Source organism: Gadus morhua, chromosome 20 (genome assembly GCF_902167405.1).
Source record: "Gadus morhua chromosome 20, gadMor3.0, whole genome shotgun sequence".
Taxonomy (NCBI): domain Eukaryota; kingdom Metazoa; phylum Chordata; class Actinopteri; order Gadiformes; family Gadidae; genus Gadus; species Gadus morhua.
The window spans coordinates 10,263,190-10,289,805 of NC_044067.1; the positions used below are offsets into that span (position 1 = coordinate 10,263,190).

General features: G+C 44.9%; 2 protein-coding genes across 2 annotated transcripts in view; both read right to left on the reverse strand.

Annotated features, from left to right (window-relative positions):
- Positions 1-493: 493 nt before the first annotated feature.
- On the reverse strand, positions 494-14,983 carry LOC115532712 (methyl-CpG-binding domain protein 5). Its single transcript, XM_030342577.1, has 10 exons — positions 14,867-14,983; positions 10,905-11,655; positions 8,972-9,074; positions 8,686-8,845; positions 6,254-8,395; positions 4,412-4,623; positions 3,298-4,296; positions 3,070-3,146; positions 2,880-2,955; positions 494-2,603 (listed from the first exon to the last, which is right to left on the reverse strand). The coding sequence occupies exons 2-10, from the start codon at positions 11,024-11,026 to the stop codon at positions 2,544-2,546; spliced, it is 3,951 nt and encodes a 1,316-aa protein (XP_030198437.1). The 5' UTR covers positions 11,027-11,655; positions 14,867-14,983; the 3' UTR covers positions 494-2,543.
- Positions 14,984-21,412: 6,429 nt separating this feature from the next.
- acvr2aa (activin A receptor type 2Aa) overlaps positions 21,413-26,616 on the reverse strand; it is a 30,810-nt gene continuing 25,606 nt past the window's right edge. Inside the window, exons 7-11 of the mRNA XM_030342578.1 lie at positions 26,060-26,205; positions 25,829-25,943; positions 24,884-25,022; positions 22,996-23,126; positions 21,413-21,633 (exon numbers count right to left, since the gene is read on the reverse strand). Of these exons, the coding sequence (XP_030198438.1) occupies positions 21,439-21,633; positions 22,996-23,126; positions 24,884-25,022; positions 25,829-25,943; positions 26,060-26,205 (726 nt within the window). The 3' untranslated portion in view covers positions 21,413-21,438. The remainder of the gene's footprint in view (positions 21,634-22,995; positions 23,127-24,883; positions 25,023-25,828; positions 25,944-26,059; positions 26,206-26,616) is intronic.

A 26,616-nucleotide genomic window follows, 5' to 3' on the forward strand; every position in this document is an offset into this window, starting at 1 on the left:
GACCAAATTGTGCATATTAAATATCACAGAGATGTTTATTTATAGGCAGTGTTTCCCATTAATAGACTTAACCGCGGCCTACAATGATTTCAGAATACGATCTCACAATATAAATAGCAAAAGTGTCTTGCTATGATTATATTATTACAAAAGAGATGTCTCTGTTGGGAATCCAGCCCCTTAATATGCTTTCCAAATTAATATTCTTTCAATTAATGAATTGTTTTCTGCTGAGGTAATACTTGAAAAACATGAGCAGTTTCAGTTTGCATGAGGCAGCATGTGTTTACTCTAAGGGGGTAGGATACCCAACTACAGGCTTGGATATTTTACTGTGCTGTTATTCCATCCGATTTCGGGATTTACAATTACTCAATCATTATTTTTGTGATTTACTTGTGACAAAAGATTCAGTTGATACAACCATTTAATATAAAGTAAAGACAATATTTTCTTTCTTCATAAAAACTTTGGAATAAATGTAACTGGAAGATTTATGTAACAAAATATAGGTTTAATAGACATTTCCTGTTGCAGTCGAACATTATTTAAAATTGTATAAGATGGTGAAATGCCATAGGATTTGATTAAGAACATTTCATAAATGGGTAGAACATTATGGGCATTTACAAATAACATTACATTACATTATATACAATTTACATTTTAAATATAGAGCACCATCTTCGACATGGGGTAGATTTCCTTTCCTTTCCTTAATTAGTATAACATTCATTTCAAAATAAGACAAAACTAAAATTGTAATATGCATACAATCACTTAGAATATTTACAGTAAAACTCATTAAATCAGTGAGATCATTTACATGCACTTCAATTATCGTATCGTCATATTCAAGTATTTCAATATATTCATGATCTTCAAGTATTACCTTTTTTTCCATTAGGATACATTGGCTATAAGCCAGGTTAATTAGATATCTAGAATTATCTTCATGTGGTTGGTTACAAGATGAGGATTTTCTTACGTGATATTAAAATGCTTCTCTGTCAATGACCATCCAGCTCTGATATATGCAAGTGTGTGTGGGGGGGGGGAATTGAAATACATAATTAAGGGTATGGTATAATTATATGATTACAGCTTTCTGAATACTGTAAATATTACAATAAAAGGACATCCTGAAATTAGTTTAATAAAGAATCACAAGAACAGTATATGATTTGAGATCGCACAGCAATAATAGTGTTAGGGCCAAGTCCCAGGCTGTATGGCTGATAAAAGAAAATCTAATTTACAGGGATTTGATATGTAACCACTCTTTATAGATAATACAGCTTTGGAAATCAGTGTTTCCCAAATATATTGATAAACACCAGAACGAACCTCTGCATAGGGTTTAGAAAATCGACAAACATTTTATGCAAGAGGACATATGAACATATGCAGAAAGTTGTTATGCTAGTGGATGGGATATTGGCAAAAACTGAATTTGGAGACCGAAAACAAACCCTTAGTAATATGAGGCATGGTCTTTGACAAAAAATGCATCGTATGATTCATATGACACCTATTAAAGTTAGTACAATGCTACAAGGTGCAGACAATCATGTACCAGCTGTTAGAAAATGGTTCACGCTTCACAATTCTACTTTGGTTTTGTCTTTACTTTTTATAGTTTAGTAGAACGCATACACATTAATATAGTTTATGAATAAGGAATTAAAGCAGCACACGAGGAACATGGATAATGGGAAGTTTATGAAAAGTTAATAATAACTTTGCAGTGGAGAAATTGGGACACCATTCAGTGTTTGAAATTGCGTGATAACCTGTTCAAAAATAATCTGTGCAGCAATATAATAGTCTGTTTTTGAGGACATTCAGGTTAATTGAGAAACAGTCCAACTGGTTGGTTTAGATTTTAGGCAGAATGTAAATACTGAAGGAATAGCACGGTTGACTAAATCTGTGCTTTAACAAAGGTGATCTAATGTTGCTTTTAACACATTTACTCAATCAAATTTCACTAGATTGATGTGATGGAGGAAACCTTGAGAACTTCATAACCTAGATTTATCTTAGTCAACTAAAGGATAGTTTGAACCGCTTTAGGAACACATTTTAATGCAAGCTATAGGGATGTGGCAATTTAGTAAACAAAGCAACACATGTTTTTTGAATATCATTTAATATTTCAAAGCTTTAGAGGCATGTTATTCTTGCTATATAACATGTATTGATCTGGCATTTGTGTGTACAATGACAAAGTAATGGAAACCAAATCTTACCTACAGCCCCTCTAACCATTTGATATGAATACCATCTTCATGATCTAAGAAACTAGGTATTCAGTAGTTCAAATTTGATGATTCTCACAAGAACAACTAAGTTCACACAATTATGTTGTTTTCTCCCCCGGATAGTGCCAAATATGTAAACTTCCACAAACTGTCGTGGCTTCACAGAAGTCAGACATTTTTCTCATATTAAATACAAAATACAATTGGGGAGCTTTCCATCCATTTGAAGAGAATCAAAAATAAATAAATAAATAAATAAAATCCATCGATAGGTTCCTGTCATCTAAAGATCTTCCTCTTTTTGGCTTTGGGGGCTTTCCGTACACCATCTAGGCCTACCTGTGGAGTCAGTTTAAAAGACACAGTTAAACATAAGGTTTGAAATCCATTTGAAATGCTTAACCCCCGCATTGGCTCTGCAGCCGTTATTCACACAATACATTGGTCATAGTGTGAGTAATGGTGGCAAGCGCATTAGCATTCTTCCTTAAAGCCCATGGGACACCACTAGCTCCAATCTATAGAGAGCTATAGGACTCCCTACAACAACATATGGTAACCAGAGTCATCATGCAAGCAACCCATTTTAACAAATCCAAATAAGACTAGACTCACATTAGCTGTAAATTTGTGCCACTGGCCCATTGCATTGTGCAAAGCATCCTCCATGTGATCGTCTACTGCCCCAGCACTTCGAAAAACAAACACATACACAACATTAAACCTATTATTTCATTGCTTATGGTTGTCCTTTTAACTGTGAGACAGCAAATGGATTAATACAATTCATGGAGTTTCAACTTACCTCAGGTGAATACCATTAGCTTTGTGCAATGTGTTCAGGTCATCCTTCAAGGTCTGGTGAAATCTCACAGGCTCCATCTGAACGGTTTCCAGAAAATATAAAAACTTTTGTCAGAGTCAAATATGTCTATCCTCATACACAATTTCCATCACTTAAACAGCAAGCCAAGCGTCTAATGAAGCAATTTTTTTTAATAAAAATAACAATCACGTATTGTTAACGCCTTACCTTGCTTTGCATCATTTCACCAACACTGCAGAGATAAGACGGCCCCTCCATTTTCATCTTGCCGGGCCAGGGATGAAAGCTCGGGGCCCCGGCCCACAGCAGATCTCCTCCGGGTTGTGCCGGTTGTCTGTGGGCCAACGGTCGCCCAGGGTGATGCAGGCTGACGGGTCCCATGAGCCGCTCTTCACTCATCTGGCCTTCTGCAATATTCAGCACAAAGGACCCGTTGAGGCTGCCTGCATCACGCGCGCCGCCGCCGCCGCCACCGTAGTTCCCGTTGAGCTGACCGTTTAAATATCCGTTGGACCGCTTGGGAAAATACGCTTGCCGGCCATCGGCAGCAGGGCAGTGCTCGGGGGACTGGATGACCCCGCCTGACGCGTGGGCTCCGCTCCTCGCTGGGCCGAGGTGGCCGTTCCTGGGGTGGTTACCGTTCAGCTGAGCGGGGCTCTGCTCCTGCGGCGTGGGGAAGGCGTGTCTGGCCATAAACTCTGTGTAGAAGCCGCTCCCGTCCTGCGCCCGAGCCTGCGACAGACTCCTCTCGGCCTGGCTGAGCCCGTACGGCGGACCGCCGTTGGCACCGGAGCTCCATTGCGGGCCGCGGCCGAACTGAAGCAGCGCCTCCGGGGCGGAGGGCAGGCCGTTAGAGTGCTTGAGTTTCGCGGGGGTCCGTCGCGGCCCGGCCGGTTGTTGAGAGGCCTCGTCGGGATAGGCACGGGGCGACCCGTGAATGACTGACTGGGAGAGGTCCAGCTGCGGGGCCGCTTGGGGTGCCGAAAACGCACAATTGCGGACGATGACACTCGACACGGCCTCCCCGCGCGACCCGGCTCGCACCCGTTGGCTGGTGGGGTTCGCGTCTGTGCTCGGAGGCCCGCCCTGGGCTATGGAGAGGCCCTGCTGGCTGGCCTGGAAGCACATGGCATCCGGGAGACCCACGCCCTGCTGTTGATCCGATACCATGCCGGCAGGGTGTGGTATCCCCTCAGCGAGACTCACCTACCACAAGAAAACCCAAGAGATTAGATTGAAACTATTCTATTGAGAAGGTGGATTTCAATACTTTGGCAGGTTTTAACCAACCTAAGTCATGACAACAACACATTCATCTGACCTTGAAGGTTCTGAGGAGGCCATTCATGGAGCTGGGGGAGCGTGGGTGACGATTGGAGTCACAACAAGAAAGGCTGTCTGGGCACTGGAGGAAGTCCACGGCCTGGGCAGGAAGTTGTCCCGAGGCGTCCTTTGGCTGTTGCTTCTGTGGCCGGCGCCGCAGGCTACCGTTCTGGAGTTTTCTTGAAGCCGAGTCCAGGAAATGAGCCTTACCTGTGGAAGTGGCGAAAGATACAACCCAGAAGGGGGGGCAGGGAGAAAGGGAAGGGTCAAATGAGAGGTAAAGATAAACAGAAACCATGTTCATAAGCAAAGGGTAAGGAAGACCCATCACGATAGAGTCCTGTATTGGAAGGATCCAGAGAGGCATATTGGACCATCCAAGCATCTAATGTTGTGGGATTTAAATTCAAGCACAAAAATGTATCAAGGCTAGCGTAACACTAGTAAAGAGGTTGTGTTACATTTATAATCTAGGGATGATGTGCAGATGATGTGAAAAAAACGAGGGTTAAGAAATGAATTAGTGACACGGAAATCATATATCAGACAATGTAATAATGAGAGGGAAAGAAAATCATATTTTTGGAGCATTTAGATAAACTCAACAGCTCAGGAGTTGAATAATTATCTATCAGAAAGACCTTCACCAGGACAAATTACATAAAATTCAGGGGCAAGGCAAACACGGAGTGGTTTGCCAAAAGAAACCCTCTCACACTCTCCGCCAGTGAATGCAAACCTTACCTTTTCCAGACAGTCCCTAGGCTACCATAGACAGAAATAGTGTGCGGCAGTGTTCACAGAGCAGTGTCAGAAGGAATGGTGAGCTTTGCTGCCAAATCAAAAAGGTTTCAAAAACGGGATGACAAACCTCAAACAAAGGGGCCACCATGATCCGCTAACTCGTGGTTTTGCGAAGGACATGTGCTGAATCCACAGAGCTTGGACGCGAAGTGAGTGTGATCATTTGTGTGGAGCTCCTGTATTGAGAGAGAAATGCATCCTACGTTGAGGGGTGCGTGTATGAATTTGGCTGATCGGTGCTGAAAAGAGATCTGCTTTTCCCAGGCAAACTAGGCTATGAAAACCGGGTTAGGGACATTACAAAGTTACTACAGTCAGATTTAAATTCCCAAGACATCTTTACCAATTCTAAACCGATATTAAAAACAATTAAACAAATTCATCCTTCAGGAAAGAGAAAAAATACTAAAAACTACAACTTAACCAAACAAATCCACCTTCTTCAATTAGGTACCTATAAACCTTCACTGTATATCACCGTCTTGTGTGTTTGTGATCATATATTCTGAGGCTGGCATTTCCCCTATGAAAAAAAGGATAACCGAGCCACTAAGACCACTTCCCAGGGTATTCCGGCCACGCGATTCGCAGTGGTGATGAATGTTTTCTCTCAAGTTAGCCATCACCTTTAATGAAACATGTGTTGACCAGGAAGTGATGCAAGAATAATAAACTAGTCATGTTAATGTTACTAAAGGAACTTTTTAGTGGTAGGAAAACTGCCATTGCCTTCACAAAACCCTATATGATCCATAAAAAATGATGGGAAATTCAAATTGTGCCCTAGAGTAGGGTATTGTTGCAATGTTTAAAATAAGCAAGAAAAAATGTGAATGATGGAATTGAGATGAAAACAGCTAGTACACAAGGACAAAAGGGGTTTATTCCTAGACTAAAATGGGAGGGATTTGTTGATTGCTCAATAGAGGGTAAAAATAAAGTATCCCATAGAAAAAATATATATATTCCGTATTTAATTCCTTCATGGAGGAACAATCTACAATGTTTTGGCCAATACTTTGGATAAATGGGTTACCTGATTCGGGGTACATTTCGAAACCACCATTGGACATCATCGGGGGAAATCCTGTTCCATCTTTAAAACCAAGGCCGCCCTGGGACTGTTTTACATGATGACCCATTTGTGGTGGCTGAGAGTTTTGGTTACATATGGACCCTTCCACTTCATGTCCGCCGTAACTCAGGGTCCTTATATTCCCAACAAAAGGCAGATTGTGCGTTTGATTCACTTGACGTGCAAACTGTTCCATGTTCCGGGGCTCCCCTGGATCATCACGACAGTCTTTGCTGAAGTTCCGATAGCCTGCGATGTCTCTAATTTGGAGATGAAGGGGTCCATGCACGTTCTGCATGTTTGACAATGAAGGCACACTATCCTCAAAAAACAGCGGTTTGCCAGGCAAGGGCAGTGGTTGACACGCATGGCTCAGTCCATTCTGGGCTTCCAGCTGATTGCTAATAGGTTGGACAAGTGGTGCCATTGACACATCGTTGTTTGCCACTTGCTGCAAGAGCCTTTTAGTGGGCTCTGGATAGCCATGCGAACTGGGGCCGTGCTGCATGTTCATATGGAAGGACATGTTCCCGTCGGGCTCGGCGGGGGGTTTCCGCTTGCGCTGCGCCCCTCGTTGCTGGGACATGAGTTTGTCTCGGAGCGCCGCTCTTCCACTCTGTCCCTCTCCCAAGGGGACTCCGGCACCCCGTAGATACTGGGGCTCCAGACTGCCACATCCTTCGCTGTACGGCTGCCTGCCGCCCCCGACCAACCCAGGGTGACCCGAGCTGCCACCCAGGTTGTTTTGATGGACTAGCTGTGCTTTGGCCGCCGCGGACAGTAGACTACTGGCTGGGAAGGTGGGAGGATTCTGTCGGTCGAGTTGGCGAGGGCCCGTCTTCAGAGGGAGTCTCGCTTGATTGAGGCTGTCGGCTCTGGGGGGAGGAAGGCGTATGGACTCAGAATGCACACCGCCACCACCAGTGTTTATTGCTACTAGTGGCTGGATCACAGACTCGGCCATGTGATGGAGCGGCACGGAGGTCTTTGGGGATGAAACGGGCCCCTGCAAAGACCGGGAAGGCTGCTGCTGCTGCTGCTGCTGCTGCTGCGATGGCACCTGTGAAGCCAGGGCGACACTACCGTAATGCGAGGAGGCAACGGACGCGTGTTGGTGCAAAGAGAGCTCCTTTAACCTAACGGGTGCAGGTGGGGCTGCCATGTGTACTGGAGATCTAACGGGTGAAGATGAAATGGACGACAGCGCGGGGTGTTGCTGGCCTCTCGGGCCAGGGCCAGGCCCAGCCACTCCAGACTTCACCGCCGGCATGGGGAGATTACTAGGCAAGGGGACGATGGCAGGAGGGGCGTGCACAGACGCCCCTTGAGGATGGTTATTGACCTGGAGTCTGGAGGGTGTGGGGACGGCTTGGTCGTGAAAGTCTAAGAGGCTCGGTATCGGGTCCAGTATGCCGAGGGGGTCCTTTTCAGAGGAGCTCATGCATCTCTTCTGCACAACGTAGGGGGCGTGCTGTAGGACCTGGGGGTGGTGCTGCTGCTGCTGCTGCTGGGCGTTTGACGACAAGGGGGATTTATGGGTGTAGTCTGTGTTCTGGGGGAAGCTGCAGGGCGATCGCTGCCTGTTTGGGCTTTTGGTGTGCATCGAAGGCGACGAGGAGACGCTGGTTCTTCCAGCGAGGGCACAGGCCAGCTGGCTGGAGGAGGGCGGGCCGTGCACCATGACACTGGGTGGGGAGAGGGGGCCGAAGCGCTCACCGTTCACGTGGCCGGAGCCGGGGCTGGGGGCGCCGTGAAAACTGAGTGCAGCAGACTCGGGGCTCCTGAGAAAGGGGGTCCGGTCCGCGTAATGCTGGGCGCTACATGTGGTGGTTGCTGGGGGGCTGAGTAAGCCACTGTGATGGTTGTTGCGATACGGCGACCTTTGGGCGTTGAGGTCACCGACGCCAGGTCTCAACCTGGACTGGTGTGCGTACGCGTCCCTTTGGGGTGGGGAGCCCAGTTGGTGTTTGTGTACGTAGTGCGGGGGACCAGACATCGGCAGTTTGTAGGAATTGTTGCCGTCGGGGGGGATCGTGTTGGAGGGACCGTTGCGCAGATCCTTCCTTATTGCTTGAGGATTCAAAGAACCAATGTGACAACCACCTGCAAGGTGAAAAATAAATAAGCTTATCCAAAGCCAGTAAAGAAAAAGGGAAAGATCGGCGAAGCTGTGTTACAGCCTGTCTGATCTTAAGCGTGAGGCTCTGTATGCAGGGGGTGCCTAGTTGACCTATTTCTATGTCTGTCTTAGGACATGTGTGCGTGTTTTCTATAAATGTGATCAAATTGATAGACAATATGACATGCATTTATACAATATCCAACACACAATTGTAAGTGAATAACGTACACACACACACACACACACACACACGCAAAGAATCCAAACATACCAGCGTTTCTACTGGAAATCTGGGACTCCATGCTCCTGTGCAGGGTTGCCACGGCGATGATCTTCCTCTTGTGTATGCAGAGCTTGGTGACGGCAGAGTCTGCTTTAACATCCTCGGCGGTCCTCTGCGTGACGGCAGCCCCCGGGTCAAAGTTGAACACCTGGGAGGAGGCGGGAGAGAACGCTGACGACAAGGCAACACTCGGAATGCAGCAAATGTACGAGAAAAAGGGCCCGCGCTATGTTCCTGAGAGGTTTACACAACGCACACGTGCCAAGACACTGACCTTATGAAGGATGAGGGGACACTCCAGGCCACACTTGCAGGTTCCATCTGTCTGGAGGTAGCTCTTGGCTTGTTCCAGACAGGCTAGCACCGAGCCACTGGGGCTGTGGAGAGGATGGGGAAGTGATCAGCCAATCACAATGCTTATATGCACACAAACACACACACAACCACAGCACGGCCGAGATTGACAAGAATTTGTTTTTAGCATTGGGAAAAATGGATCCAAAACTAAACAAAAAAATATTAGGAGGATATTAGATAGATATTAGGAGGAAGTCACGCAAAACTACCTTCGGTTCTATGATTAACTTTGCCCGATAAAAGAAAAACAAATATTTGTCATGCATCACGAAAATGTAATAAGCTGAAAGTATACAACTGTATGTATATATAGCCCCAAGATAAAGGGATTATGAAAACTTCTCAATATTAGTGGATGCATGTCCAATTATATCAGTGGATATGGCATAGAGGAGAATCCTCCGCAAGGCTGTGTGGGTCTGTTTGATTGCTCATGCAGAGGGACTAGCACTTGACAGGCTCAGCAGCCTGAGACAATACCACACCCCAGAGCACGCTTCCCCACAGCCACTGGCCCAGAGCCGCAACACTGGCTGTATTATTTTAGGACATTCAAAAAGAAAAGGTCAAAATAGTTCTTCTTACATGTCAACCCCGCCAAACCGAGCTACATGTAAAAGGCGGATTAAAAGGGCAAAGAGAGAGCGAGCGAGAGTTTGAGAACATCCGAACTAGGGAGCTGTGGCAGACGAGACAAAAGCCATTTCAGCCGCCTTTACAAAATGTTGGCTTCAGAGTTAAATTAAAAACCCACACAAGAACGGTTGAAATTGAGGGGGTGGGTAATATATGGGAATATACCATTTGGCAGCATCGTAGCTCATGACAGAGATGGCAATTTTCTAAAACCTCAATCATCCATCCAAGTTTATTTTATGGTGCTTACAAAATGACCCCACTGGATGTTCCGGCCCTGGAAGATGATGGCACGCAGAACAATTTGAGAAGCAGTTTGCGTAACAAAGGTCACAGAAATCAAGGTTTGCAGGCTTTCTTTAAAAAAAAAAAAGACATTATTTTAAATCGAGATTTACTAAAAAAGACTGAATGATGAGAAAGCTAAAGGAAGACCGAGCGGGAGATCAGTCATAATGTCCCAGCTCTTGCTTCCCTCACTGCCAACTGAATGCCATGCTTGCCATGCCTGGGTTAGTTACTTACGACCTGTCCTCGGTATGGCCATGTGTACATGAGCTCTGGATGACTACTAGTGTTCAGATCAACCTCCCTGTTGGATCCATTTCGAAATGTCACACTATCTTCAGCACTCGTCTTTAGGTTGAATTCTGCCAGCGTTTTCTAGACTTGCCCTACTTACGTGCAACTCTGACCGTGGAAGACTATAATTCAACCAACTAAGATGATTAGCCAGTAAAGGCAACATTTTGACTTCCTGGGGTAACATTTGGGTCTTCACTGGGTGCATCATCACATCATCAGGTTCCAAATTACTAGGCTAAGCTAGGGGTGCTTTTTGAGGAGGCTTACTCTACATTTGACATAAAGAGAGACACAAAGCCAAGTCGATGATGGAAGATGGATCCATGCAGTTCTGTGCCTCAAGAAGAAGAATACTGCACAGAAATATACGTTCAGTGTTCAGGATCATACAGTGTTATTCACCGATAATTTCATATCTTAATGTCTAGCAGATCCTTTCCCCAATTTCGAAAAGCCATTTCGCAAGTGTGGGTTTTGGTTCATCCCCGAAACATATATCATAGGACCAGATCAAACCAGTGGGTTCCTGATCAAATTGTTCGAACACAAATGCCTGAGAAGACACACTGACACTCATCAAATCAACAGCGAACAGGCATTGTGTTCCGTAGAGAATGGCCGAGTCCTACCTGATGTAGACAACACCTCCATGGTGGATCTTTCTTTGCCAACCAATGGGGACCTGGGCTGGCGGCTTTCCCACTGGGCAGTGGCCACCGCCACCATATGTGACTGTCCTGTCCATTGTCATGAAGGTCCACCACGAGCTCGAACCGCACCAAAGCAAATATCACAACCTCGTGGGACTAGAAGCAGACCGCCCGAGCCTCATCCTGGAGCATGTCGGCGAACCCATCCAGAGTAGACATGGTTGGGACAGGCATATTCATGGACACCCCAATGTTGTAATTTGATATTAGATTGATATTATTGACGACAGAAGAACCATAAATAGCCCGAGCAATGTTCTTGTCCATTTTGTAGTCGTCCGTTCCTCTGACTTTCACAGAGGGAGCCGGTGACTGGCGATTGACTGCGTTGCCCTGGTCATGTTGAAAGAGTTGCAAGGATTAGATGATGTCCCCCTCTCTCTCTCTCTCTCTCTCTCTCTCTCTCTCTCTCTCTCTCTCTCTCTCTGGTGGAGCACCAACAGTAGGCCTGCTGTCTGGGCTAACAACGGCAGTCACTTGGTTAGGAATGACATCAGCTTCAATTAGATGTCCCTTTAAATTTCTGTATTAAGGCGAAGACCTGAGGAAGGCCCCATGCCTCACAGCGTTATGATGGAGATCGTCAAAAGTCCACTCCACTGTTAGATGGCTCAAAGAGAAGCTTTGACATGGACTCAAAACGTCCGCCTCTGGATGGCAAGCAACACATCTGTGGAGAAAACAGAAACATCTTAATTTACCAAGATAATTATAAATCTTTCAATATTATATGCTAGTAAGGATCACTTGAGATAAATATATGAAAACCAACAATCTGCAACCCCACACCAGCATGAACAACAAGAGGTCATGAGGGCTCCTCAGATCTTCCAAGGCTGAAGGGGCAGTGGCTGACAGAAAGCCAATAAAGAATGCACTGGAGGAATATTACCATCTTGTTGCCACTGGTGATCTCATCATAAGGCTACAGCCAAGCCAGGGGCTAGATTAAAACGGGGGGGATGGGGAAAGATAGACGGGTATTTTCTTTTTACAGTGGTGGTGACAAAGGTATGACTAAGTCCCCTGGCAGTTTCCTTTTTCAGTCACAGCAAGCAGCGGCTGCTGCTTCCTTGGGCAGATGGACCTACAGGGATCTATCACAATCGCGTAATCAAATCCACCCCTTTTTACGGAATTCATCATCAGATTGTTAATTAAGTGCTAAAAAAACAGTTATATATATTTATGATACATATCAGCATACATGACAAAATGGAAAATAAATGTACATTTTCCTAGTTAACGCCATCCACTGTGTGTAGATCAGATTAAGGCACATATCTCCTATTCTGACATATACAACCCCCCTCCCCCCCCCCACCATCAATCCTGCAGCGTACAAAGCACAAGCATTCTCGTTTGAATACTGATCCCCAGATGTAACGCCGTTCTGGTCAAATGGTTGTTACGTCTGCCGATGCTCAGACTGGGTGTTTTTGAGAATACACCAGCTTCCATAGGTGAGATGGTCTGTTATTTAAAGAGCTGTACTTCCATTCATCTCATGCATACGTTTGGGTAACAACCCAAATGTATATACATCTATATTTTATACAAATATATATTTGAGGGAATAGTAGTAAATCATATGCAACTTGCTTTTCCATGTCATTCATGGTGCGCATTTAAAATCAGAACCATTAAGAACCTAACACTACCATTTGATTCTTGAATGGTGTAAATAGTCCTGGTCCCAGGTAACGGCGGAATAACTGATCAAGTTAATTTGACATTAAAGAGTGACCCAGAAAAACAAGGTTGGGAGGGGAATTGTAAATGGATGAAAAACCCACTAGATATGCAATATCATTGCAAAAGAAATATTGAAATATTTCCATAATCAAATAAAAAGATTGACAGTACCTTGGAAGTGTGCTACTTTGTTTTGCTCATCCCATTTAATTAAACATATTGTTACTTTACTGAAGCATTACATATACACAGACAATGATGGTCTTCCATAATACCTTTTTCAAACCCCACATAATATCTAGCCTCCTACCATAATTGTATGCTACTATAATGCAATTTTTCAGTTTTCACCACTACAACATACACCTGCTTAATGCTGCAGGCTCACTGCTGTGCAAGCGACTGATAGGCCAACTGCTAGGACGCCTAGTCGCCTACCTGTGACTAACACTGATTGCACAGCAGCAAGACAAGGCAACAGATCATAGTGTGTCTCGCCATACTATTTTTGGCAAGACACAGTAGCCACACATGAGCAGAGCAAGCACCCTGGTGTCCTACCAGTGCTCAATGCCTGGAGAGAAAGAGAGAGAGTTGAAAAATAGGACAGGTTGCTGCCTTGGTTGCAAGGTAGGCAGGCAGTCCCAAGGGGATGAAGGAGGTGGGGGTGGGGGGGGTCAGTCAGAGATCCAACAGACAGTAACTATTTTGGCGATGGATCTGGTTGCAGAGAAACGCTAGTCTCTGCATGTCACATAGAACAAACAAGGGATACCGTACGAGGCGGAAAGAGAAATACTAATAATACAGGAATTGCCATTAAGTGCAACACAGACGAATTAATGGGAAGAAAATATTTGTAATAATTGAACTCTAGTTAAATAGTTCAGACTTTGCAAACCCTTTTTTTTTTTGTTGCAAAAATGGAATGCAGGCAAAGGAATATTTTATCCAGATTAGAAAACCTACTGTCTAGCATGAGTGACTGCATCCAGCATAGCAACAACACGAAGCCACCACCTCTTTGCCTTGCAAGAGAACAGATAGTGCAGCAAGCCTTGTTCTCTCCAAATCATAAATCTCAAAATTCCATTTGCTGCCAGAAGTTATGGATGCTGGCTGTGGGCTGTGCAGCCAAACTAGTGGCCGTGGCAATCCGAGGAGCAGTCGTTGCTGCCAATAATATACGACATGGCATTTTACAATTCCAGGGATTAAAACATAATATAGTTTTCTCTTAACGAGGGAATTCTGTCTTTATTTTTGTATTGGGTTTGAATAATTTAAAGCAGAGACGCGTTCGGTCCCCAATAAAAGCTCCCCTATGTAGAAGCCTGAAACGACAGTAAGAGTGGCAAATGCATGTCGTTATACGATGTGGAATCCGCAGCTCTTTTTTCCCCCCACAAATCTGAATTTGAGGCACAGTCCAGGAAAAAGACCGACCTTTTCTGGCAGATCAAGAAGGATCACGCAGCAACCATTATACCAACATATAGCCTGGTGCTGAAACACTCGCGTTCAATGCATTAACGCATGCAGTAGTGCAATATATCCGGACACATTTACATACATATGCATGCATGCATGCATGCATATGGTAAACAAACATATTTCACACAGAAGCGTATTCTAAAGCCGGGCTAATTTGCGGCAAACGTTAGCAGGCTTAGCTAGGAGAAAAACATCTGCAATACCCCCGAGCTAATCAGTTAAACTTCGTGGGATGCTGGTTAGGAAAAATAACCAGGAATACTATGGTGGCGTTTGTAAGACAGACAGCCATCTTCGTATTTCTGAGTGTTGAACACTTGATGAAACTAATCATGGATCACGTAATCCAACGACAATGTTCATGAAACATTAGTCTTGATAACCTCAAATGAGGACTAGCTAGCTGGACGGCTATAGGAACAACAACCAGAGAGCACTCTGCCTATATCGGGTCAAGTCCTTCGCGTACAAATCAGGCACAATAGTTGAGCCATGGGGAATTAAGACAAAACTAGGAAAAATGTAACAATCAGTCAGGCACGTTATTACAAGCCACAAAGTCAGGATCCCCCATATCTCATGAGCTTGGTACAAAGACAATGACCTCTGTAAAATCTATTTGAGTGCATTTTGAAACGAGTTTAGTTGGAAACACTAGTATAACATAAGATATTTGAGAGATTTTCACTCACCAGTCAATATGCACACTGTATTGAAGTAGAACACCTCTTTCTTCCCATCTAATCTTCGTTTACGCGTAACGCTCTTTGTCAAGCTATAAAGAATGGTCACGACGGCCGGGATTTTCAAAATAAGGGCGTGTTGGTAATAAACTCAGGTTCACAATATTGTCCATGTCATTGTTATTGCCCCGATGTTTTATTCTTGCCGATTTCATGGGTGTGTGAATCCGTTGTGTCTTGCTGACGAACACAAAACAAAACTGTACACACTATAATGTTTGGACATAGTCAAATAAAAAAAAAATATCTGAGGGGCCCCAATCCCCTTGATGTCTTATAGGAATAATTTTTATCAAGAAACCTACCCTTGACAAAGAAGCACAAACTATAGTTCACAGTTATGTCTGTGCTTCCTTTCATGTTGCAGAGCACTGCGTGTTGCAGTGCTCAGATTCAGGTTTATCCAAATCGAAATGCATTAACCTCTAATCAACTAATTCAAAGTTCAGCAGCCCAGGGAAACAGCTACGCTTAATGCAAATTAATGAACTGTTGTGAGAGCTGATGCTGCCCAACCGGAGCTTTCCTGTACGCGACTGTAGGGTCTGCAGCAGTGACTGGGGTTTCTGATGTCATGAAATGGTTTTAGTAGCACGTATGCAGCCTCATATTAGGCCTACTTGTTAAGAGAGAAGTCTCGGAAGTTCCCTATCACTGGAAACACGCCTCCTGGTCTCCTCCTCTATGAAGTTGTCAGATGTTTCTAAATAGCAATACTTAATTAGCCTAGCGATGCAAGTAATATAGGAATTTGAAATATTCAAGAAAAAAAAAATCCGATTCACCACATACTATTTATGAGCTAAATAATGACCAACCAGACCCTGCTTGCCATTGAAACTACCTGCTTCTTTTGAGCCCTACTATCAAGCTCTACAAAAATGTGGATCTTATGTAGCCTATACCATGACTTACAGTAGTAGGCCTCCTGAGGTGGTCAAATGACGATATTATTTTATTTTCAGATTATAGTGGTGGCAAGAGAGACAAGGATAAGGACGGGGGAAACGTAAATCGACAGAGAAGCCTTTTAAATCATTTTTTAATCCTACTTTTAATGTGAAATTCAAGAAACAATAACCGGAAATTGAATTGCTAATAACTGCTTTTAAGGCCCAGGGAGATGGGGATTTCTCAGGCTGATGGTATAGAAAAATAGAATAAACCGCCTCGATGAAATTAAATTCAGATCGTTTAAAATAAATGCAGCAAGGTGCAACCCTACATCGATGCTAGTGCTGGAGTTACGGCAAATCAAATTGGCAGTCTCAAAAAACGGACATTTTATAGAATTCAATCTTGATCTGTTGAATTTCCCATTCCATCAATGGTCATATTGGTATAATGACTTGTTAATGTGGCAAGTTATGACGGCACTTGCCATGTCCAAATATTTTAAACAGTCACTTATTCCCAGTAGGTTAACAGTAGGTTCGTGGTTTCATAGTAAAGTTAATAATTATAAAAAGCTAACTAATATGAATTAAGGTCGAGATTGCGCAAATGCTGCCACCTAGTGAGGAAAAAGAAACATCCATGACAAGATACCTTTTTTCTTGGATATCTTGTTTATAATATTGGATTTGTTTTAAATGAGAATTTAGTCAAAAACGGGTCAAAACAATTATAAAAAGATTTAATAGATTATCATTGGAAGCCAGGGAACTTCTGAATGAACTAAACTGGTTTATAGGTCTGTTTGAATTCCACAATTATGTTCACAACTGTTGTGAACATAATTATATTCTTAACTAAGAATATGTTTAAAACTCCTGCCAAATAATATATTGAATACTTGGCAAATGATATACACAGAATTTAATTGGTGCCACACAATTTAACTATTTTGTTTGTAATTTATAACATTTAGCACCAAAGGAAACTGAGTGAATAGTGTTGGGACAGCAGGGGAGTCACTGAAAAACAAATTTCAAAAGGCAGTGTATAGAGCAGTCACTATACTTTATTTTGGGAGAAAGGGAGTTGGGGGGGTAGCATACATTTTCTTCTGTACAATATTCAACAATCACTTCCAACCAAGCCCTGAAACAAGTTTGTTTAATACTTGCAACAAAATGAAGAAAAATAAGATACAAGATGGCATGTTTCCTAACAATGGGCATGGCCATGTATAGACGATTGAATAAACTCCCTGTGTTTAGCGAAGTCCTAATTAGTGTCTCAAAAAAAGTGTTGTGTGAGAGGGGGGGGGGGGGGGGGGGGGGGGGGGGGGGGGGGGGGGGGGGGGGGGGGGGGGGGGGGTGGAGGGCGGGTGTCAGGAAAAAAATGAAATAAGAACGGGTGGTCAGATGTCGCAAGTTGTTTTCTGATGTGGCACCGTCATCTGCTTATGATGCCACGGGCATGGTGAGCACCAGTAGGGATAGATGAGGTAAGTAATGAGTCCATTCTGGAGAGCAACAAAACATCACCGCCAACAATATGGAAACCCCTTTTCCACACGGCTCCCCCTAGAGGAAGATTAGTGTTTTGAGTCTTGGACATAAATTAATAAAAAACATTTGTATATATTTTTTTTCTTTTTTCTAAAATACCATAGACTTATAAAATAAACAACATAATTCTTTAATATTAACATTATAAAGATTTTTTTGCCTTGAGACCATAAAAAAAAGAACCTCATGCTAAATTCACAATCTAACACAACATTCATATGTACATACTGTGCATTGTCCATCGAGTCATTTACTAATATTGTCAGGAGAGAGAAAGAGGGAGCGGGGTTTGGCTTTTTGTTGAACTGTTGTACTGTGAAGGCCGTGACACAAAAAGCATGTCACACTCCCAGGTCACATGAAAAACCGTGTGGGATTTTGCGTCTACACAGAACTGATTGGGCGGAAAAGGGGGGTGAGGAAGGTTTGGGGAGTGGCAGCAGTTTGTGTGAGTCGTGAGGTGAAACACGGAACACTTTTCCTTTTCTTCAGACTGTCAACCTTTTGCATCCGTGCTAGGAATAATACAATATTATCATGAGTAATATGACAATGGCAGCAGTTGCAAAAAAAAAAAAAAGAAAAAATCAGAATACAACTCTTTCCTGGATCTTACAAAACTTGTTGGCTTTTCACCCACAATTTCACCCAGCAGTTCTGATCACAGGGAGTTCAGAAATGCTAATCTAGCTCCCTGTGAGATTCAGCAAATCTTGTGTCGTGGGGTGCCACTTGTAGTGAATCTCTTGAATGAGCAAAAGAAACCAAAGAAACATACGTACACACATTAAGCAATGAGGATTTCTCTGTGCTGCGGTGGCCATAACTGAACCCGGCACGTTTGCTGATTCATGTCCAGGTATCCATGAAGCTGATGCTCTGTACAACCAGAGGATGTCTACATGTCAACGAGTTCGCAGAAAACCCAAAGAAAAAATACAAATGAGAGAAAGAAGACAAAAAAACGATAGTGTCGTGAAAGTTGGTAGGATTTAGTTTGCTCCAACCTTTGATTGCATACAGTGGAGGAAACTTGAGCGTCAGATCCCTGAATATCTCCAAGGTTTTCAACGTCAGAGGGGGGGGAAGGGGGGGAGGTGAGGGGAGCGCAGCGATGAGCCGCTCACGTGTTCCGGCTAACATGCCTAGCAGCCAGCAATATCCAGCCATAAAGTAGTGCGTCTCGGTGTTTTCCTTTCCAGGCCATCCCGGTTCTGCTTTCTTGCGATGGGGGGGTGGATGCGAGGTGTGGATGTGATGGTCGTCGACACAGGGGCCGACAGGGCGTTCTTTATCCTGACCATAGCATTAATCAGCACAGATCTAAATACGCATTGGCCTTGGGTCACAAGGACGCCAAGCGGCCAACGTTGGCGAAGGGTAGAAACGAAGGAACGAACCAAAAAAAAAAAAAAAAAAGTATCTGGTACCTGACTCCAGCAGCAAATCATATCCTGAGCCATAACCACCAAGGCTCGACCACCTGCCCTACCGGAAGAGGGGGAAGGTGTGGGATGGATTGAGAATCCCCATTCTTCTCTTTTTCTTTTAATACATATTTGCACAACTGCTGCTCTTCAGAAGCCGCGGTGGGAGCCAGATGCGGCACAAGAATGTGCGGGGGAACCTCAGAAGAGTCGGGTGGTGGGGACAACGACGATGGGATGTTTCCTGAGACATCTTGAAAGACGACCGGGGGAGCGCTCGCAGCCGAGCAGCGACGGCACCGTTACCGGGGTGTTGGGGTGAAGAAAGCTCAGTTTATAAAAATGTGGGAACAATTAACTAAGGGCATGGGCTGGAGTTCCTTTACAACAGACATCATAGTCACACCTTTTTTTATTTTTATATATATATATATATATATATATATATATATATATATATATATATATATATATATATATATATATATATATATATATATATATATATATATATATATATATATATATATATATATATATAACGCATCAACATTGAGAGAAGAATAGGAGAGAACAAAACAAGATAAACAATACCTCAAAAAGGCATTGGTTACATGGTGAAATGGAACCACAACCCTACAATTATTATTCCTTTTTTCTCTAAGATATTTCATATTTGCAGGGATTTTTTTTTCTCTCGTCTCCATGGAGTTAAAAAGAGGCTTCCAATTTTGGTACAGCCACAACCGCCAGAGTCACATTTGAAACAGGTCGGCTGGCTGGGATGGTCAACAAGGAAATATACAAACTAGGAAAAAGGCAAAAAAAACTAAATTAAACAAAACAATAAAATAAACACTGGTCTGTGAATGGCTATTTCTGTGTCGTCGTTGGCATACTTTGAATACGTCTCCTCTCTCCCTTCGTCCCTCGCTCCCATCTGTCCATTTCTCCATTCCTCTCCTCATACATTTCCAAAATCTTGTTTTAGCAAACAGGTGTTTTCTTAATTTTCTTCGACGATAACAATCCCCAACCCCCCTGAGGAAAGGAGAGACCATTTCATTTCGTAGAATGTCAAACTGAGGTATACCTGGTTGAGGAGAGGTTTAAAATCATGAGTACTCCCGTTTTGAGGTGGTGGATGGCGGTGTTTCGCCGTCTCTTCGGCCCCTGCTCCCAGTCTGACGGTGAGGAAAGCCCCCCCTCCCCTGCCCCATGGTTCTTTGGTTGAACAGTAGTCTGGTGGTGCCACCTGGCTGACCTGAAGCCGCTGCTGCTGCTGCTGTTGTCGTTGTTGTTTACAGGAGCTACGGCGGAGGCAGTTGTCACGGTGACCGGCTCTCGGGCGTCCAAAAGAGCCACACACCTCTGCTCCCGGGGAAAAGGGAGATGGCTTTCTCAGCATCTTGCGAAACGGGATTTTAGGTTGAACGAAGGATGAGGGGAAAAGAACAGCCCAAAACAAACAAACAAACAAAAAGAGTGGCCAAGATCGCGTTGACAACGCCCTTTTTTTTTGCAGAGGCCAGATTTCAGGGTAGTTTTTGAGGGGATCACCAGAGAAGACTACTGCCTGCCTTTGAATTGAACCCACAGGTGTATCCCTGGGGAGATACGAGGGGAGAAGGGGGGATAACTACAAACTGAAGGTAGGTTCCCACGCACAAGTCTGGATAAATACCCACGATTATTACACACTTTTTCATTGACACCTGTCTCACTGTTCGAGATAGATGTAGATATAGATATATCTATATAGATATAGATATACACCTATAGTGTCGTATGACATGTTTGTGTATGTATATATACTATATATATAATTATATATATACACAGCAGCGGTACACAGACATTCAGAAGCTGTTTTCTTATTGGCATTACATAGTCATTCATAGAAACACACAGACAAAAAAACAACCAGCAAATGTGTCATAAAACCCATGTCGCCCTTTTTTGTCCCCCTGCTCGACCTGCGTCGTACCGACTTCAAATTAATCGTTTCCTTAATGCACTTCCCACCTTTTTCTTAGAAAAAGATTCAGTCCAATATCTGCCTGGGAGTTTGTACCTTTTCCTGCAGAAGCTTTCCTTCTTAAGGGTTGGGGGGGGGGGGCGGGGGGGGGTGGCAACTGATAAACAGCGTTGTCCATCGTAAGCAGGGGGTCGTACCGGTCTGCGGGGACCTCAGTGGAAGGGGGAGCTCTGTGTTCATGTAGCCCCCCGCCATAGTCCGCAGGGCCGCGACAGCCTCACACGCAACAGGAAGCGCTTAGGAAGAGGACCTCCACTGCCTTCCCCCCGGGCAGGGGGCGGGAGGGCGAGACCCCTCCCCCGACGCCACTTGGTGCATCGTGACGACGACGACAACTCCGTGTACAATCGGTGACGCACGCGGCTCGAAAAATGAAGAATAAAAAGAAAAAACCCGAAAAAAGGAAATCCAAGAAACACCAGGTGCCACGGCTCATATTGGCTCATTGGCTCGTTGGGGGAAGAGGGGAGGGGGGGGAGGTCGCGCATGGGCCAGCCAGGGAGGGGAGGGGGGTCTGGTGGGGGGGGTCCTGAATGATCGATCGTCAGTTTTTTCGATTTGACTTTAAAATCAGTCCCGGGGTGGGTTCTCTCAGTCTAGTCATAGGCTAGACTCTTTGGGCGGGTAGTCCACGTTGGTCACCATGGTGACCACCGTGACGATCTCCTCGGGCGCCGTGACGCTGGCCTGCCGCTGCATCTGCACCACGCGCTCCTCCACGCAGCCGGCCGACAGCCGCGCCTCCCCCTCGTGGTCCCAGCACTCCTCGATGGTCTCGCACAGCATGGCCAGGCCCTGCAGGACGAGCAAAGGAGCAACAGTCAGCCGAGCGCCAAACCCACACCTCCCCCCCCCCCCACCCATACGGATCTGCGTCTGACCCAATCGCTGAGGAGGAAGGGATCGAACGCCGGGCCGAGAATATACCAAAGGAATATCAATGCTGCTTAGGTATCTTTTTATACCTAGGAGGATTATGGGATGCAGTCTCTTTTCTCATCGACACCGTGTAATGCGGCACTGACTATGGCCCTCGACGTCAGCCGAGTAGCTGAGCAGCGCGGCTGAATTTACGCGTTCAGCGTTCCCACAGTCTGAGGGGGGGGGGGAATCATTAGCTTGTTATTCTTGCTTCATATGGATAAAAAGAGAAGCCCTCTGGGACCTCAGGGGAAAGACGAGCCGCAGCCGCAACTGTGGCCGGGGCACTCGGTGCAAACGCGCGCGAGGTCGGCGGAGGGACATTTGCGCAGCATAAAACCAAGGGATCCCCCAAGACCGCATCAGTGCATCAGTGGGCGCCAGATAGGGCAACGACTCTCTCGTACCGCAACACGAGGGGGTCTGAAGAGCACACCGAGTAAGCGTCTCCACCATGAGCTCTACAGGCCCATTACAGCGTGCAATCCACAGGCCTTAATCATCAGCTGACGAAATGCAACGGTGCCATTGCCATCCGTTTCTTTACCCAGAAGCCCAAGTAAAACCGATAACGATCGTGTAATGATTTATCGGTATTGTACATACTACTAGTTAGACCTAGTGTCCGCTCATTAGTAGGCACTAATGGTGCCACAAAGTTTGAGTTATCAGTTAAAGTGGGGGCTATATTTCGCTGCAGGAACCAACCCAGGTTCACCTACGGTTTACTGTAACAACATCAACACACGGCAGGTTCACCTACAGTTTACTGGTGCAACATCAACACGTTTTTTCCCGGTCCTTTTTTATTTCTACTTGTGCAGCAAATTGGTACTGAAAAAACAAAAGCTGAAAAGGATAAAATAACAGCCGGCAAGGGGATCGACTGAAGTGCTGGCTCAGTGGCCAACATGATTTATTCTGGGGTGAGGCGAGCTAGTTAGCGCTCAGCTCCATCCCAAGAATAATGATACCCTACAACCTGCTGGCGTGGATGGCAATGGAAGCACTAAAACGAATAAAACTAAATAAAAGTGCTACACCCAAAAATAACTACTTTGTTGGCCCAGAAAACCTGTTTTTCTAACAACCAACCACATAGCGCTGTGGTCCTCAACACACACACACAACACACACACCCTCGTCAAAGCCCCCCCCCCCACACACACACACACACACACACACACACACACACACACACACACACGCGCGCAGTGTGTTTGTGGTTGTACTCACGCTGTGTTTCTGCCAGCACTCCCTGAGCGTGGGCCTCAGCTTCTTGTGGACCACCACGTCCTGCATGTCCTCCAGCGACGGGTGCTGGCCCACCTCCTCCTCAAAGGGCAGCATGTACTCGTCGACTGGGCCTGGCGGAGGAGAGACGGCTGGGTCACAACACTGCCAGAGCATTTGTGTGCGTGCCACGAAAACACAGGCTACATTTATAGGCGACACTCTAGGGGTGATGATGAAATTCAAAGAACAGCGGTGGTTTAACCTCTTCATCGCTGGGCCTATTTCTGAGTTGTTTTTCTGAAAATAACAAACCCAAAGTAAATAGAGCAGTACCCCAAAACGGCAAGGGCTATTATATGTAATCTTGGTACAGAAAGAAAGATGACACCAGCGAGATTGTTTTGCTAGGGCATTGATCTATGTAGATACTACTTGGTGCGAGTGATTAAAGCTAGAACACAGCAAAGGTGGATGATTTCATTTCTGTGTTTTCCTACCACCTAGTGAATTAGCAGTTGGTAGCCGGCCATAGCACAACTTCTAATGAGTGCCCGGGTCAATATTTGATGCCAATAAAGTGAAGTAGAGCAAAGATAGAGAGGTTTCAGTTGAGGTAGGTTCAAGGGAAAACTCCAATTGACTTAATAAATCCAATCAAAACCAATGCAAATTTGAAAATATAACCTTGATGAAACACAAACTAAATATCTTGAAAACCCAATGAACAATTTTGAGACTCGATCCCTCTATTGAAAGGTCAGGGCGAATACAATTGTGTGACAACAATTGCAAAACAATCTCAATTTCACCATACGTCCACCAGATGGCGAAGAAGAACGTGTGTTCTGATTGAAGACAATTGACCTAATTCCTCTGAAACACTACTGTACATTGATTGTAGGCAACAAAATTGCAAAATGGTGGCCAGACACTGGATTATCCATTTATGGTGGTTTTATGAGATCAAACACTACTTGGATGATTGAAACATAGTTTGTGAAGATCACATGAAAAATATCACTTTTGCTGTGCATGTGCAGTTATGAAATGCATAACTATTGTTATTATTGTTAACTATTATTATGTTTCTTATTTTTTTAGGGGTTGGAATTGTTTTTAGTTTTGCCAACAATGTTTTTCATTGACTAAAAGTTGAGACTCAGATCTTGCAGGGCTGTCTCGCATGATTTAAAATGTCTTTACAAATGGGGGAGGGGCTTTCCCGGATAGAGCTCATATCAGGATGAAGTTAAGGAAAAATACAGTGATTGGACGTGTGTGTGTGTGTTTGTGTGTGTGTGTGTGTTTGTGTGTGTGTTTTTGTGTGAGAGAGTGTTTGTGTGTGTGTGTGTGTGTGGGAGAGTGTTTGTGTGTGAGTGTGAGTGTGAGAGTGTGTGTGTGTGTATATACGTTTGTCTAGTACGATGTGCTTCCGGCACAAAATTCCCTGCTCAATACTATTCTATAGCGGGAGACAGAGCAGGATCAACCGGGATGGCCTGGTGAACTGGCGACCCGGGCAGGACGAGGTCGTGACCCGGCTGGCCCAGGGTCACAGCAGCACCTGCTTGAGGCGCGTTGAAGTCAACGTGTACCGTGCAGATGTTACACGGAAAACACATAAAACAATACCCCGTTGTTGTAGATACTACCATTTCTCAGTTTATTTAATTTGTCGTAACACCTCGGAAGTTCTCTCTTTGTGCAGAAGCCTCTCTGTGACATTAGATAGGTACTTTCGTCATCCTCAAAGGGGGGGGGGGAAGTAAAGCGCCCCAGCAACCCAAAACAGTCGACTAATAATGATAAAGTAGCAGACGACAGAATGAAATGAACAGGACATGAAGGGAACCACTATTCCCTGAGCGTGCTCGGCGGCAGTGCTTACCGTCGGCGGCCTTGCAGCGCGCGGCCAGCTCCCAGAGGACCAGGCCCAGGGCGTACATGTCTATCCTGAGGAAGGCGTCGCGCTGGATGTTGATGGCCCCTTCCAGCACCTCGGGGGCCATATACCTCCTGGTGCCCACCTGCAATCAAACGCCAACTTTTTTTTAATACGTGCCGTGTGTTTTGTTGACACGATGCCCCCTAGCATTTTAGCCAGGTGTACATACTAATTGGCTCAATAACTTCACCAAAATAATAGTCCATTGGTACGGCACGCAAGTAGTATTTTATAGACACACTAAAATACTAGCATAACTAGCAGCTTGCGTTTCCTCTAATATATTGACCAAAAGCCTACAGACCCACTTTTCCAGTGGGTCCTACACACTGTAAGAGGATGAGGTATAAGGATTATACCACATCCATAAGTAATTTAACATAATAAATGCTAGTGGACACTGTAACGTCAATGCAGTTTGAGGCTAGGATACCGATGACGGCCAAAGTTAGTTTTTTGTCCCACTGACACAGTGTGCTGATAAGCATGATTGCATAATCAATCAGTGAGCTATAGAGATAAGAATTTTACAACCCCACACACACATCCACATTATCACCTAGTTAGCTTGTAAAACAAAGTTCACCTGCTATCATGAGCAAAACCCTGTGACGACAAACGACTTTTACCATGCTTCTAATTAACGACGTGATAAGAAGCGTCCAGATGACGTATGGAATTGTAGCTGTGACGTCACCACTGCATGACATCATGGAAAAAAACGATATTTGCTTTAAATTATATTTCCCCAAGTTTGAGATACCATTACAAAAGGCAGAATGTGAATACATTAGCTATGCTGACAAGGTCACTTTCCACCTCCCTTTATTCACATTGCAGCGCTTGTCCCTCAGAATGGGGGCGCAGACTGGGGGCCAGCCAGCTCACCTGTCCATGCGTGTCGCTGACAGACTTGCCCGACTCAAACCTCAGGGCCAGGCCAAAGTCAGCCACACAGGCGCTCAGGTTGGACTTCAACAGGATGTTCTTACTTTTGATGTCCCTGTAAAGAAACGCAAAAACGCAGGCACAGTCAAGAAAAACGAAAAACTATAAAGTATAGTTTAAGGTGTGGTGGGTTGAGTGATGTAGCCCTGTTTTGATATTAATATTAGCTACCTGTGGGCTATGGCGGGTTTGTGTCCGTCCTTTAGCCCGGGGATGTCCTCGTGAAGGTATGCCAGGCCGCGAGCCAGGGTCTGGGCTATGTGACACAGCTCGGTCCACGACACCACGTTGGCCTTCAGGTAGTCCGTCAGAGAGCCCTGAAGCCAGAGGGGACAATACACATGACCTAGGTTACTGAAGAGCAATATTGTGCAGAGCCAAGACGATGCGTGACCTATCAGAAGGTCACGCACAAGGTTGGCCTTTATACTGCAGAAGCTAGCTTGCTGTGATCTGCACTAGTGTGTCGCTTGGCACTGATGAAGATGTTCTTTTCCTGCACAAAATATAGCACTCCGTCTTGGGCATCTGGAAAGACACTTAAACAAGTCCATAATTGTGAGGTATGCTTACTAGCACTAAAGAAGCAGCAAATGAACGCTGCATTTCAAATCGCTGACACAATCTGGCAATCAAGGCCTGTGGAACTGATTGAGTATGGCCTTGGCTGAGCTCATCTAGTCTTTGAGTAACAATTCAAGGCGTGTGACATCCGTCCAGCTCTATCT

Bases quoted from the DNA above. Each gene is read 5' to 3' on its own strand.
- LOC115532712 (XM_030342577.1), bottom strand. From the start codon at position 11,026: ATGACAATGGACAGGACAGTCACATATGGTGGCGGTGGCCACTGCCCA. The intron at 8,846-8,971 runs GTCAGTGTCTTG...GCCTCCTCCCAG, and splicing joins GTCCCCTCATCCTTCATAAG to GTGTTCAACTTTGACCCGGG. The intron at 4,624-6,253 runs GTAACCCATTTA...CCACTTCCACAG, and splicing joins CGAAATGTACCCCGAATCAG to GTAAGGCTCATTTCCTGGAC.